The sequence below is a fragment of the Tupaia chinensis genome, unplaced genomic scaffold, assembly GCF_000334495.1.
Source record: "Tupaia chinensis unplaced genomic scaffold, TupChi_1.0 Scaffold000217_1, whole genome shotgun sequence".
NCBI lineage: Eukaryota > Metazoa > Chordata > Mammalia > Scandentia > Tupaiidae > Tupaia > Tupaia belangeri.
Window position 1 is genome coordinate 3807847 of NW_006159692.1, and position 14029 is coordinate 3821875.

General features: G+C 38.7%; 1 protein-coding gene and 1 non-coding gene across 2 annotated transcripts in view; one reads left to right on the top strand and one right to left on the bottom strand.

Annotated features, from left to right (window-relative positions):
• The window catches only part of TNKS2 (tankyrase 2), a gene marked incomplete at its 5' end in the record, with an annotated part of 80368 nt that overhangs the window by 40568 nt on the left and 25771 nt on the right, over positions 1-14029 (top strand). The window contains 4 exon segments of the mRNA XM_014587527.2: positions 4480-4559; positions 6084-6229; positions 9927-10092; positions 11015-11234. Of these exon segments, the coding sequence (XP_014443013.1) occupies positions 4480-4559; positions 6084-6229; positions 9927-10092; positions 11015-11234 (612 nt within the window).
• Positions 12373-12444, bottom strand: TRNAE-UUC (transfer RNA glutamic acid (anticodon UUC)). The gene has a single exon. It is a non-coding gene; the product is annotated as a tRNA-Glu (tRNA).

The window sequence follows — 14029 nt, forward strand, 5'->3', positions numbered from 1 at the left end:
GAGTCCCGGACCCGGTGGCTTAAAACTCACACTGAGCATGTGTGTATGTGTCCCCTAGATCCCAAGAGGAGAATGGAAGAGAAGGTGTTTTAATACTGATTTATTAGATTTGTTACTATTGTGTATCTTGGGGGTAATTTCAACATTTCTATACCTCAGATCCATAAAACTACATGGATTCAACTTTCTTGGGCAATGTCTAGCTCTAAATACAGTGAAATCTAAGAATATTTCAATGCTAAACTCAATTGTTACTCGGGATCTCACATTTTTACCCAAAAATTGGATCTTGTCTGATGTCAGCCTCATGAGTTGATGTATTTGTGCTCTAGATGTGTGCAAAAATATTTGTTTTGGCACTGGATAATAATTTTCGTAAAATAGTAATTGAGACTTTTAAATTACTACCAAGTACTAAGTACGTGATTGGGTGGTTTTAAATTTCACACTGCAGACTCATCTCAGCGTTTTCTTCACTGTTAGGTGAACGCCCTGGATAACCTTGGGCAGACATCTCTGCACAGAGCTGCGCACTGTGGCCATCTGCAGACCTGCCGCCTCCTCTTGAGCTATGGGTGTGACCCCAACATCATATCCCTTCAGGGCTTTACTGCCTTACAGATGGGGAATGAAAATGTGCAGCAACTGCTTCAAGGTAGTAAATGCTTCCATGAAATTAGTTTTTTTTTTTTAATTAATCTTTACAAATGTTTACATATAAGGTGTTACATATGTAGCAGTTGATGAGAAAGTTTTTGAGACGTTTTGGCTATTTATTTTTAACTCAATATAGTCTTCCCTTATTATACTTGATGCCAGATATCATTAAGTCTGTTACGATTTCATTCCAGTAGCATCTTCTGCTCAGTTTCTTTGGGTAAATAGATGACTCTTAGCTTTTTATCAAGAAAGCTTGTAAGAGCGAAATATATTTGCTACTTCTTTATAAAGAAAGGAAAACTTTGAAAGGGAAACATCTTTCATACAACCCTAATGACAAATAATATCATAAATCTTGGCCATCAGCTTCTTAACTCCTTTCCAAATCCTGCATATACTTACGGGCATGTGGAATTTGTCTAGATAACCAACTACTTGTCTTATTAGAACATTTGAAACTACTGAGTCCACTTAAAGTTTTATCACATTTAATATATTAAATTTGTAGTAATTTTACTACAGTAAACATTAATTAATGTTTAGATTGATTATCTACAAAGTTGGCACAGCTTAAACATTTCAACCTGGAAATCTGTTTCGGGGCCAGCAGTTGGGATAATGGTTTCGTCACTGGACTTCCACGTAGTCAACTGTGACTTGAGTCCCGGACCCGGTGGCTTAAAACTCACACTGAGCATGTGTGTATGTGTCCCCTAGATCCCAAGAGGAGAATGGAAGAGAAGGGACTGTGGTATGGACATCCCTCCTGGGAGGGTGGGGGGTGGGCTCTCACTTCCTCTCTCTGTCTCTCTAGTGACTGCACACACCCTATACCAAAAAGAAAGAAAAGAATTATTCAATTAGTTTTAAATTATTTCTGCTTACATTTCTAGCTTTTATCATAATTTAATGGAGTAGCTTTGATATCTGAAAGCTTAGATGAGAAATGTAATAAACCAAGCCTTTTCTATTCTTATCATCTATGATTTTTATGCCTTGGTCTGGGAACCAAATTTTGAGAAAAAATTCTTGACTATATGAAGGCAGGTTGACACAACCTCCTGGTGTCTGCCAAGACTCTGAAGCAACTAGAGGATTGCTTTCAAGAGTCCCTTTGCTTTCCCATGTGTCACATGTGTTTCAATGTCAGTTTTTGGTGTAATTAACACTAGTCCTACTTAGCTACCTGCCATAGAATTTAGTCTTGCCAGTTTTTATTTTTATTTTTTAATTGACCAGAGGGGACATGCACTTGCTGAAGAGAGGCAGAGAGAGGGAAAGTGAGAAAGCCTTGCCCCTCCAGGAGGAATGCCATGCCACAAACCCTTCTCCAATTGCCTCTCCAGATTTTGTGCACACATACACATGCATACACCTGGTGAGTTTCTCAAACCTCTGGCTCTAGGACTCAGTGCACACCGTTGGACATGTGGGATCCAGCCACCTTAACCACCATGCCACTGGCTAGCCCTTACCAGTTTTATTTTTAAAACTATTACATATAGTGGGACTAGCAGATGACATACTGGTTATGTCACTGGACTCCCACATAGCCAACTATGGTTAGAGTCCTGGACCTAGTGGCTTAAATCTCATGCCAGGCACCTTGTGTGCATGCCCAAATTCCCAAGAGAAGAGTGGAGGAGAAGGGATAGCGGTGTAGCCATCCTCTCGGGAGGTGATTTCTCTCTTTCTGTCTCTCTGTCTCCCCAGTGAGCGCATGTGCCCTATAGCAAAAATTTCTCTCTCTAAAGAAAAATAAAATAAAATAAAAACCATTACATACAGCTTTTACTTACCTGTCCAACTAGTTTCATAGAATAAATTGTCAAAATGGAAATTCCAGGTCAAAGGGTAGCATATAATTGTCAAATTATTTTCTAGAAAAGTTGTATGTACCATTTTATATCCCCACTATGAGTGTATAAAAGAAGTTGTTTTCCTTGTCATTGCTAGGTATTAAGATTCTTACTATTTTCCATGGGTGAATGTGTGAATTATGAAAATAATAGATGCCTTTTTTTATGTAAACTATATAAATAATGTCAAAAACAGTATAGCTCTCATTTCCTCTTTCTCCACCAGCGAATGAAAAATATACCACATTTTAATTTGCATTTCTGATATTGAGTAAGTTTGAATGTGATTTTAATATGCTTATTGGCCATTCCTCTGTGTGTGAGTGTGTAAAATTGCTTGTCCATGTCTCCAGCCCATTTATTTGTCTTTTGAGGCCTTCTAGAGTGGCCTTCTAAAATGTTCTTAAAAGAACGTCATGTATAATATGTTCTCTTTTAAAATCCATATTGTCTTAACAGATTTTTTCCATTACAGTTTTTTGTATTATAAATTTAATGATGCTGTTGCTTAACAGTTATTTTTCCAAATCAGTTTTCTTTTTTGGTTCTGCTTTTGATGTACTGCTCCAAGAGCTTTCTGTTCCAAGATATTAAAATATTTACCAGTATTTACTTGCCAGAGGGCATGTGTCCTCACTGGAGAGAGACAGAGAAAGTGAGAAAGTACCCCTATACGGCATTGTCATGCCACAGTCCCTTCTCAATTTCACCCTCCTTTCGGGATTTTGGGCATGGACGCTCATGTGCCTGGCATGTTTCTCAAGCCACTGGATCCAGGACTCAAACCATGCAGCCAGCCACATGGAATCTAGCCACTTTAACCACACCACCAGCTAGTCCTCTTCTAAGGTCTAAATTTTTTGTATTTCAATCTTTAATCCATCTTCTAAGGTCTAAATTTTTTGTATTTCAATCTTTAATCCATCTAGGGACCAGCAGTTGGCATAATGGCTATGTTGCTGGACTTCCAGGTAGTCAACTGCAGTTCGAATCCCAGACCCAATGGCTTAAACTCATGCCAGGCGCATGTGCATATGTGCCCAAGATCCCAAGAAGAGAATGGAGGAGAAGGGATTGCAGCGTGGCCATCCCCCATATGGGGGGGTGGATTTCTCGCTTTCTGTCTCTCTGTCTCTCTCTGTCTTTCTGGCGCACGCACATGCCCTCTAGCAAAAACCTCTCCAAAAAAAAATCTTTAATCCATCTGGAATTTAATATACAAGGTAGATGTTTATTTCTCTTTTGAGATATTTTTCTCTAATTTCCAAAGGGTGTGTGCATTCTACAGAGAAAGCAGTAGAAAGCAACTACCAGAGGAGCATGGCCATACCGGAATCCCTTCTCCTTTCCTCCATCCTGTCAGAATTTTGGGCACACACATGTGCCCAGTGGGGCCAGGATTCATACTGTAGATGGCCACATGGGGTCTAGCTCTTTGACCTACTAGGCTACAGGGCCAGCCTCTCTTCGGAGATTTTTAAATGAGTTGTAAAATACAGCATTTCAGACATGGAGATGACTTCAGATATCAGCTAATCCAACTCCTTTTTTGTAGAACTAAAAATCAGTCTGGGACTCAGAAAGTTCAAATGACTTGCCTCAATGTAAATAACTAGTTAACAGCAGAACCCAGGTTAAATTTCTAGCCTTTACTTTCCTGATACTTTTACACCGTTCCATATGGCTTGGTTATGGAGCAAGCCATCTTTTTAAATCTATTTTATGTTCCTTTTTATTGCTTACATTACATTTTTTAAATGTTATACACATTTACATGTTTTTGTTTATATATGTTATATTTCAGAAAGAGTTTCAAGAGAGTGTTTTTACTTTTTCCTATTGCCATGGACATTTCCTGCATATTCTACCCAACCATGAAACTTACTTTTTGATAAGATCCCATACAGCTTGATCCCATCATCTAAATTGAAGTTAATCATTCTTTCCTCTCTCTTTTTAGAGGGTATCTCACTAGGTAATTCAGAGGCAGACAGACAATTGCTGGAAGCTGCAAAGGCTGGAGATGTAGAAACTGTAAAAGTAAGATGTAATCTTAAGTTTTTATCAACTTTGGGTTTTTATTTTTACATTGCTGATTGTATCTGTACTGTTGTCATGAAAAGCCTGCTTTGTTTATATACGCCTTGCTTGAAAAGGCCAATAATAAAGTTCTTGTCTGCAAATAAGGAGCATTGAATAGTCAAAGTAAAAGAGTTTGTAGTTTCACGTGCATCTCAGTAAATATCAACATTCACAAATTTAAGTCCACTTCATGTAATACCAGATGGGTTTTACTTAATCTGTTCATTTTTCTTAAAGAGAATAAGGTATATCAAATTATTGTCTGTTTTAGTTTATATGTAACACCTAAAGTAAGGGGGAAACTGATTTCTGCCTCAGATTTCTTCTTGTCCTTCGTCGTTTCTGTGCTCCCCTTCCCCCAGGGAGCTGGTATTTAAATGCAGTAACGATGCAGTGTTGCCACTTCGCAGAGCCACTTTCTCCTAATGATATTAGCAGGTGATAAATATTTAATCTAGTGAAGTTTTTTTCCCTTCCTCAGAACTGCCAACTTTGACTCTTAGCTGTCCCATCTCTTACACGCGCACACACACACACACACACACACACACACACAGGGTGAGGACCCCACTTTGGTCCTCACACTATGATTCACTGCCAGCCAGCCCAGATTGTAGGCACACGCATGCACCAGGCCAGCACAGGGAGGCCCCAGGACACAAACCCAGAACCTTACCCCAGGCGTCTACTGTGCCTCTTTCCGGCCTCATATTTTGATTTTTATGGTAGGAATATTTTCAATCTCATATTGCCTATACTAAGTACTTCTGTTACTTATAGAAACTGTACATAAGTAAACAAATCAGAAGCCTAACATTTTGAAAGAGCAAAATTATTTTACAACATAACTAATACAAATTAAAATTTAATTCACCATTATTTTATGAATGAGCAATTCTTTTTTGTTTTTTAAGAGAACTTTTGCTGTGGAGTGTGTGTGCTCATCAGAGAAAGACAGAGAGACAGAAAGTGAGAAATCATCCCCCAGGGGGGATGGCCATGCCACAGTCCTTTTTCCTCCATTTTCCTCTCTGGATTTTGGGCATGCATGCATACCCAGTATGTTTTAACCTACTGGGTCCAGGATTCAAACCGTGGTCAACTTCATGGGAGTCCATCAACATAACCATTAAACCATCTGTTGGTCCATCAAAGTTGCGAATTTTTACCAAATCCCTAGGTGGTACTGGTGCAACAAAATGGAAGTTAGGATTGCTAATAAGTGATACTTAGATTGCCTTTATGTAAGCAGTAGTAGTGCTAGTGATAACATTTACCTACTGGTTATAGAAAAAGCAAACGATACAGGCATAGATGAGAAGACTAGAAGGATTTCCAGTAAATGACGATATGAGAATAGTCCTGAGATACTAATGGGAAGAGATAAGAATTTAAGTCCAACATTTGAGATTTCTTCAAAACAAGTGGAAAAAAGAAATGAGAATTTGCATCATCATGTGTATCCTGTGTTCCGTCCTACAGAAACTGTGCACTGTTCAGAGTGTCAACTGCAGAGACATCGAAGGGCGTCAGTCGACACCACTCCATTTTGCAGCTGGGTACAACAGGGTGTCTGTGGTGGAGTATCTGCTACAACACGGAGCTGATGTACACGCTAAAGATAAAGGGCAAGTACCAGCCATTGCCATGGCCTCTGTGTTCTTCACCTTTATCTGACCTTTCTAAGACAATCTGAAGATGGTCTTTTAATATTAATAGCTGAGGGAACAGCAGGTGGCATATTGGCTAAGGCACTGGACACTCCCACATGGCCAACCACGGTTTGAGTCCCGTACCTGGTGGCTTGCTTTCTCATTTTCTCTCTCTCTCTCTCTGTTTCTCTCTGGTCAAATTAAAATGAATGAATAAATAAATAAAATAAAATAATTTAAAAAACATATATATATATATAGTAATAGCTGAAATCCCCTCCCTTTTTTTTTTTTCAAGGAAATCTGTTTACTAACATAGGCTTAATAACTTCTTCATGCAGTTAAGATTTATGACAGCATTCATATAAAGACTTACTAGCACAACAGTGGCTAAGGAAATGAATTAAATGTGATACTGTTTTGTTTTGCTCTTTTTAAATTTGTTGTAGGGTGCGCATGCTCACCAGAGATAGAGAATAATAGAAAGCACTCCCTGGGAGAATGGCCACACTGCAGTCCCTTTTCCTCCAGGCCATGGACATTTCCTGCATATTCTACCCAACCATGAAACTTACTTTTTGATAAGATCCCATACAGCTTGATCCCATCATCTAAATTGAAGTTAATCATTCTTTCCTCTCTCTTTTTAGAGGGTATCTCACTAGGTAATTCAGAGGCAGACAGACAATTGCTGGAAGCTGCAAAGGCTGGAGATGTAGAAACTGTAAAAGTAAGATGTAATCTTAAGTTTTTATCAACTTTGGGTTTTTATTTTTACATTGCTGATTGTATCTGTACTGTTGTCATGAAAAGCCTGCTTTGTTTATATACGCCTTGCTTGAAAAGGCCAATAATAAAGTTCTTGTCTGCAAATAAGGAGCATTGAATAGTCAAAGTAAAAGAGTTTGTAGTTTCACGTGCATCTCAGTAAATATCAACATTCACAAATTTAAGTCCACTTCATGTAATACCAGATGGGTTTTACTTAATCTGTTCATTTTTCTTAAAGAGAATAAGGTATATCAAATTATTGTCTGTTTTAGTTTATATGTAACACCTAAAGTAAGGGGGAAACTGATTTCTGCCTCAGATTTCTTCTTGTCCTTCGTCGTTTCTGTGCTCCCCTTCCCCCAGGGAGCTGGTATTTAAATGCAGTAACGATGCAGTGTTGCCACTTCGCAGAGCCACTTTCTCCTAATGATATTAGCAGGTGATAAATATTTAATCTAGTGAAGTTTTTTTCCCTTCCTCAGAACTGCCAACTTTGACTCTTAGCTGTCCCATCTCTTACACGCGCACACACACACACACACACACACACACACACACAGGGTGAGGACCCCACTTTGGTCCTCACACTATGATTCACTGCCAGCCAGCCCAGATTGTAGGCACACGCATGCACCAGGCCAGCACAGGGAGGCCCCAGGACAGAAACCCAGAACCTTACCCCAGGCGTCTACTGTGCCTCTTTCCGGCCTCATATTTTGATTTTTATGGTAGGAATATTTTCAATCTCATATTGCCTATACTAAGTACTTCTGTTACTTATAGAAACTGTACATAAGTAAACAAATCAGAAGCCTAACATTTTGAAAGAGCAAAATTATTTTACAACATAACTAATACAAATTAAAATTTAATTCACCATTATTTTATGAATGAGCAATTCTTTTTTGTTTTTTAAGAGAACTTTTGCTGTGGAGTGTGTGTGCTCATCAGAGAAAGACAGAGAGACAGAAAGTGAGAAATCATCCCCCAGGGGGGATGGCCATGCCACAGTCCTTTTTCCTCCATTTTCCTCTCTGGATTTTGGGCATGCATGCATACCCAGTATGTTTTAACCTACTGGGTCCAGGATTCAAACCGTGGTCAACTTCATGGGAGTCCATCAACATAACCATTAAACCATCTGTTGGTCCATCAAAGTTGCGAATTTTTACCAAATCCCTAGGTGGTACTGGTGCAACAAAATGGAAGTTAGGATTGCTAATAAGTGATACTTAGATTGCCTTTATGTAAGCAGTAGTAGTGCTAGTGATAACATTTACCTACTGGTTATAGAAAAAGCAAACGATACAGGCATAGATGAGAAGACTAGAAGGATTTCCAGTAAATGACGATATGAGAATAGTCCTGAGATACTAATGGGAAGAGATAAGAATTTAAGTCCAACATTTGAGATTTCTTCAAAACAAGTGGAAAAAAGAAATGAGAATTTGCATCATCATGTGTATCCTGTGTTCCGTCCTACAGAAACTGTGCACTGTTCAGAGTGTCAACTGCAGAGACATCGAAGGGCGTCAGTCGACACCACTCCATTTTGCAGCTGGGTACAACAGGGTGTCTGTGGTGGAGTATCTGCTACAACACGGAGCTGATGTACACGCTAAAGATAAAGGGCAAGTACCAGCCATTGCCATGGCCTCTGTGTTCTTCACCTTTATCTGACCTTTCTAAGACAATCTGAAGATGGTCTTTTAATATTAATAGCTGAGGGAACAGCAGGTGGCATATTGGCTAAGGCACTGGACACTCCCACATGGCCAACCACGGTTTGAGTCCCGTACCTGGTGGCTTGCTTTCTCATTTTCTCTCTCTCTCTCTCTGTTTCTCTCTGGTCAAATTAAAATGAATGAATAAATAAATAAAATAAAATAATTTAAAAAACATATATATATATATAGTAATAGCTGAAATCCCCTCCCTTTTTTTTTTTTCAAGGAAATCTGTTTACTAACATAGGCTTAATAACTTCTTCATGCAGTTAAGATTTATGACAGCATTCATATAAAGACTTACTAGCACAACAGTGGCTAAGGAAATGAATTAAATGTGATACTGTTTTGTTTTGCTCTTTTTAAATTTGTTGTAGGGTGCGCATGCTCACCAGAGATAGAGAATAATAGAAAGCACTCCCTGGGAGAATGGCCACACTGCAGTCCCTTTTCCTCCAGTCTCCTTTTGGGATTTTGGGCATGCATGCACACCTGACCGTCGTATTTCTCAAGCCACCGGATCCAGGACTCAAAGTGCATAGTTGGCCATGTGGGATCTAGCTGCCTTAACCAACCACCATGCCACCGACTGACCCAGATACTGTAATAAATTTTTCAGTTTTTTTTTCAAGGAATTTTAATTCTTCCAGTTTATCTTGAAGTTATCATTTATTAAAAATGGCCAGCTCATGGCCTAATGGTTAAGGTAGCTGGATCCACATGGCCACCTGCACGATTTGAGTCCCTGATGCAGTGGCTTGAGAACACACAGGGTGCAAGTGCATGCATGCCCAAAATTCTAAAGGGAAGGGGAATTGGAGGAGAGAGGTTTGGCAAGAATTGCAGCCTAACCATGTGACCATTCCACATTTTTCGGGGGATGTGTTTTCTCTCTGTCTCTCTCCACTAAGCGCGCATGCTCTCTGGGAAAAATTAATAAAAATATATTACTTTAGACATTGAGTATATGGGTATTCATTATATTCTTTGCATTTAAAATATTTTAAAATATTTCTTCTCTCCCTCAAAAAGAAATTTTATTTCTGCTTTCAGAAGATTTAAGTTTTATAAAATGCAATCAAGAAATATCCTATACAATTCAGGAAATATCTATTTGTTATGTAAAATTTAAATTAAAACATAGCCAGTAGTATTATTATTTATTTTATTTTCAGAGGCCTTGTCCCTTTGCACAATGCTTGTTCTTACGGACATTATGAAGTTGCAGAACTTCTTGTTAAGCATGGAGCAGTAGTTAATGTAGCTGATTTATGGAAATTTACACCTTTACATGAAGCTGCAGCAAAAGGAAAATATGAAATTTGCAAGCTTTTGCTCCAGGTATATTTAAGTACTTTGGATAGTGTGAATTACATTGAGTATGTTATGCTTATGATTTATTTACTAGCTCTAGTATAAACTTTAAATTTACAAGTATGTTTACCCCACATAGACTTTTGTATACAGTACAGTCAGCTATGATCATGTGATAATGCTTTCATTATTATTTTTATTTTTTCTGTGTTTTTACTTTTTCTGTGTAGTACCTGGACCTCAAAAGTATTTATTTGATGAAGGTTGCAGGTTTTAGGCCAGGTTTGTTTAACATTGATAAAAATTAGAGTTATTGGTTTAATATAGGTACCAGTAGATAAATTCAGGTACTAGTCAGTATTTTATATTGAAAACAAGAGGATAGATTTAATTTTTTCAATGTTTATGAAAAATAAAAATAATATACTGAAATAAGATCTTATTTTGAATATGATTTAAAATTTTGGCTATATGGGGCCCTCAGGTGTCACAGTGATTAAAGCACTGGGTCCCACGTGACTGACTACGTGGTTAGAGTCACAGACCTAGTGGCTTGTAAAACGCTCCAGGTGTGTATACATACCTGCCCAAAAATTCCAAGAAGAAAATAGAGGATGAGAGATTGTGGTGTGGCCATTACCCCTAGGGAGGGATTTCCCACTTTCCCTCTCTGTCTCTCTCTGATGAGCGTGCATGCCCTATAGCCAAAAAAAAAAAAAAAGTTAAAAAAATAATAGGAGGCTATATTAATGCGTTATAAAAGCCCAGTCATATTTAACTTGTTTTTATCATGATTTTATATAAAATTAAATATTACTAACAATCCTGTTTAACCTTTAAGGTAGTGTCTCAGTATAAAATTACTTTCTTTGGTATAATTAGCTGACTATTTTCCCATTGACTAAGGGCACTCTTAAACCACTTTTTTCCCTGGTTTTCACATTCTTAGCATGGTGCAGACCCTACAAAGAAAAATAGAGATGGAAACACGCCTTTGGATCTTGTCAAAGATGGGGATACAGATATTCAAGACCTGCTTAGGGGAGATGCCGCTTTGCTAGATGCTGCCAAGAAGGGTTGTTTAGCCAGAGTGAAGAAACTGTCTTCGCCTGATAATGTAAACTGCCGTGATACCCAAGGCCGACATTCAACGCCTTTACATTTAGCAGGTAAGTGAAAAGTTTTGCAGATCACTGGTGATATGTAAGATTCATTTTACTCAAGTGAAACATTTCACTGTGATAAATGACACTGTCTTCTAATGCCACCATATACTCTAGTGTATCTGTACAGAACAACTCATGCCTCAAGCTGTTAGCTAAGTTCTAGTTCACTTCAGTATTGTTTGTTACATTCACTAAAGATCACTGAAACCATCTCTGCCAGTCAACACGTGCTTTAGGGTCTTTATTCCAGGTCACCGTAGTGTTTGAATCATCTTTGGTGAGTGTTAGAAAAATTGCCTGCTTGAGCCAGCCTTCCTCGTGGGAAGCTAAAGCTTTAAATTCTTCTGAAGATAACTGATAAGCACAAACAAAAAAACTTAGAAGACTTTGAGCCCATAGTTCCAGCTACTTGGGGGCTAGAAAAATTACTCCTTTTGTTTGCAATAACTGCCTGAGGAACCCACAGATAGCATAATAGTTACATCACTGGACTCCCCCATAATCAACCGTAATTCAAACCCCAGATCCAGCAGCTTAAAACTCTTAGGGAGCACGTGTGTGCATGCCCAAGATCCCAAGAGGAGAATGGGGGAAGGGATTGCGGCATGGCCATCCCCCTGGGGATGATTTCTCACTTTCTGTCTCACTGGCAAGCGCATGCACACCCTACGGCAAAAATCTCTTTAAAAAAAAATAAATAAAAAGAACTGCATGACAAAACACACAAGACGAAGTGGCTTAAGCAGTAGAAATGTCTTAGAAGTCTAAAATCAGAGAGTCAGCAAGACTTGCTTCTCCTCAGGCTTCTCTCCTTGACTCGCAGGTGTCCACCTTCTCACCATCCTAGTCTCCTCCTCTTATAAATCTAACCAATCAGATTAGATTACGGCCTGCCCCAATGACCTCATTCTATCTTCTTTATGTTTTTGTTTTTTTGGAGAGGTTTTTGCTATAGGGTGCGTGTATTTATTAGAGAGAGAGAGATAGAAAGCGAGAAATCACCCCCTGGGGGGATGGGCATGCACACACACACACGCCTGGCATGAGTTTAAGCCACCGGATCCGGGACTCAAACCGCATTCGACTAAATGGGAGTCCAGCAATGTAGCCATTATGCTAACTGCTGGTCCCAAGGGTGGCGTTCCCACACCGGGAGTTGAACCCAGGCCACCTGGGTGAAAACCAGGAATCCTAACCACTAGATGATGTGGGAGACGACCTCATTTTATCTTAATTATCTCTTTAAAGCCCTGTTTCCAAATACGTTCTAAGGCACTATAACATGAGAATCGTGGGAGGACACAATTCAGTCCCTAATATCTTTTCTAAGATTATATTCATGTAATTACAGTGCACCTTTGTCTTACCTCAGGGATACTACATGGTATTTCAGTAGAGCTTTCCCACCTGTGTTGGAGGTTCTAGGGAGTAAGCCATCAAAATGACTGAGCCACAGCTAATATGTGGGTACTTCTAAAAGTTCATGGAGGGGCCGGCAGGTGGTGTGGTGGCTAAGGGCGCTGGACTGCCATGTGGTCGACTGTGGTTGAGTCCTGGACCTGGCGGACTGTGGCTTAGTCACTTTCTCTTTCTCATGCTATCTCTTTCTAGTCAAATTATAATTAATTAACTAATTAATTAATTTTTTAGAAGTTCATGGAAAAGTGGAATTAAAGTGCAGGTTTATTTTGGTATAAAGAAATTCTGCAATCCATGCATTGGTTTCCCATAATGCACATTTTACATGAACTTTCTGAAGATGCCTTATACCTCAGGGAGTTTCATCGTAGGCATAGTTGACTCATACAAGTTTTTCTAAATATACTTGGTTTAAGAAGAAAGAAAAAATTAGGAAATACAGATGTCCCTACGACTTTGCGTAATAGGGAAAATGGAAATCTATTCTGTTTATTTCAGTCTTATAGTGTCACTTAGTATGTCGATAATTTTGGTTATATGTGATTTTTACCTTTAAATTCTCCATGTAAGTTGAGCTCCCACTATCTAAGAGACAAATTACTCCATCTATGTGTTGTCTTTTAGTGTATTTTGGAAGTGAGGAGCCGTCGAGGTTAACATAGAGAAAACTTTACTGCTTCCACTGACATTCAGGAGTTTCTAGACCTTGTAAGACAAGCTGTGATCTGACCTTCGATTGGAAATTGTTCTGTGCATAGTTATATTAGTGTTTATGTCTTTATTTTAGTTTATCCAGGTCATTAAATACTACTTTTAAAGTCCATGTTGTCTTTGTAAGTTGCAGATATGTTGTGTACACAAAATATTGGGTTGTTGGAAAAGTCATGACACGTTTTTGCATAGAAAAACACGTCACAACTTTTCCAACAACCCAGTTCTTCTGCCCACTTGAACAGTACTAAGTACTGTAGCTAGAGGCCTGGAAGGACTTTAGGTTAGTGTGACATCTAGTTTATGGTAGTCTTGTCATTTTGCTTTCTTTTTACCTGAGCTTCTTTTGCTTTATTCTTATATCAAAAGGATAAAAACTACAGTAAAAATAAATGTGAATCATGTATTTTGAGTCACTTTATGAAGTTTCAAGTGACAGCTGCTTTTATGTTGGTTAGCAAAGTTAAGTTCCAGTTTGCTTTCTACCCATGATTATGAGTCAAATAAAATACTGTCCGATTATGTACTGAGATAGCTGACAAGGTGACAACTGAGACATTGTGGCATGTTTATGAAGTACTGAGTTCTGTTCATTTCTTCAGCAACACGTAAGTTCCTCTACAAGACTTGTGGAGATGGGCACCACTAAGTTCTTACGGAGTTCTAGG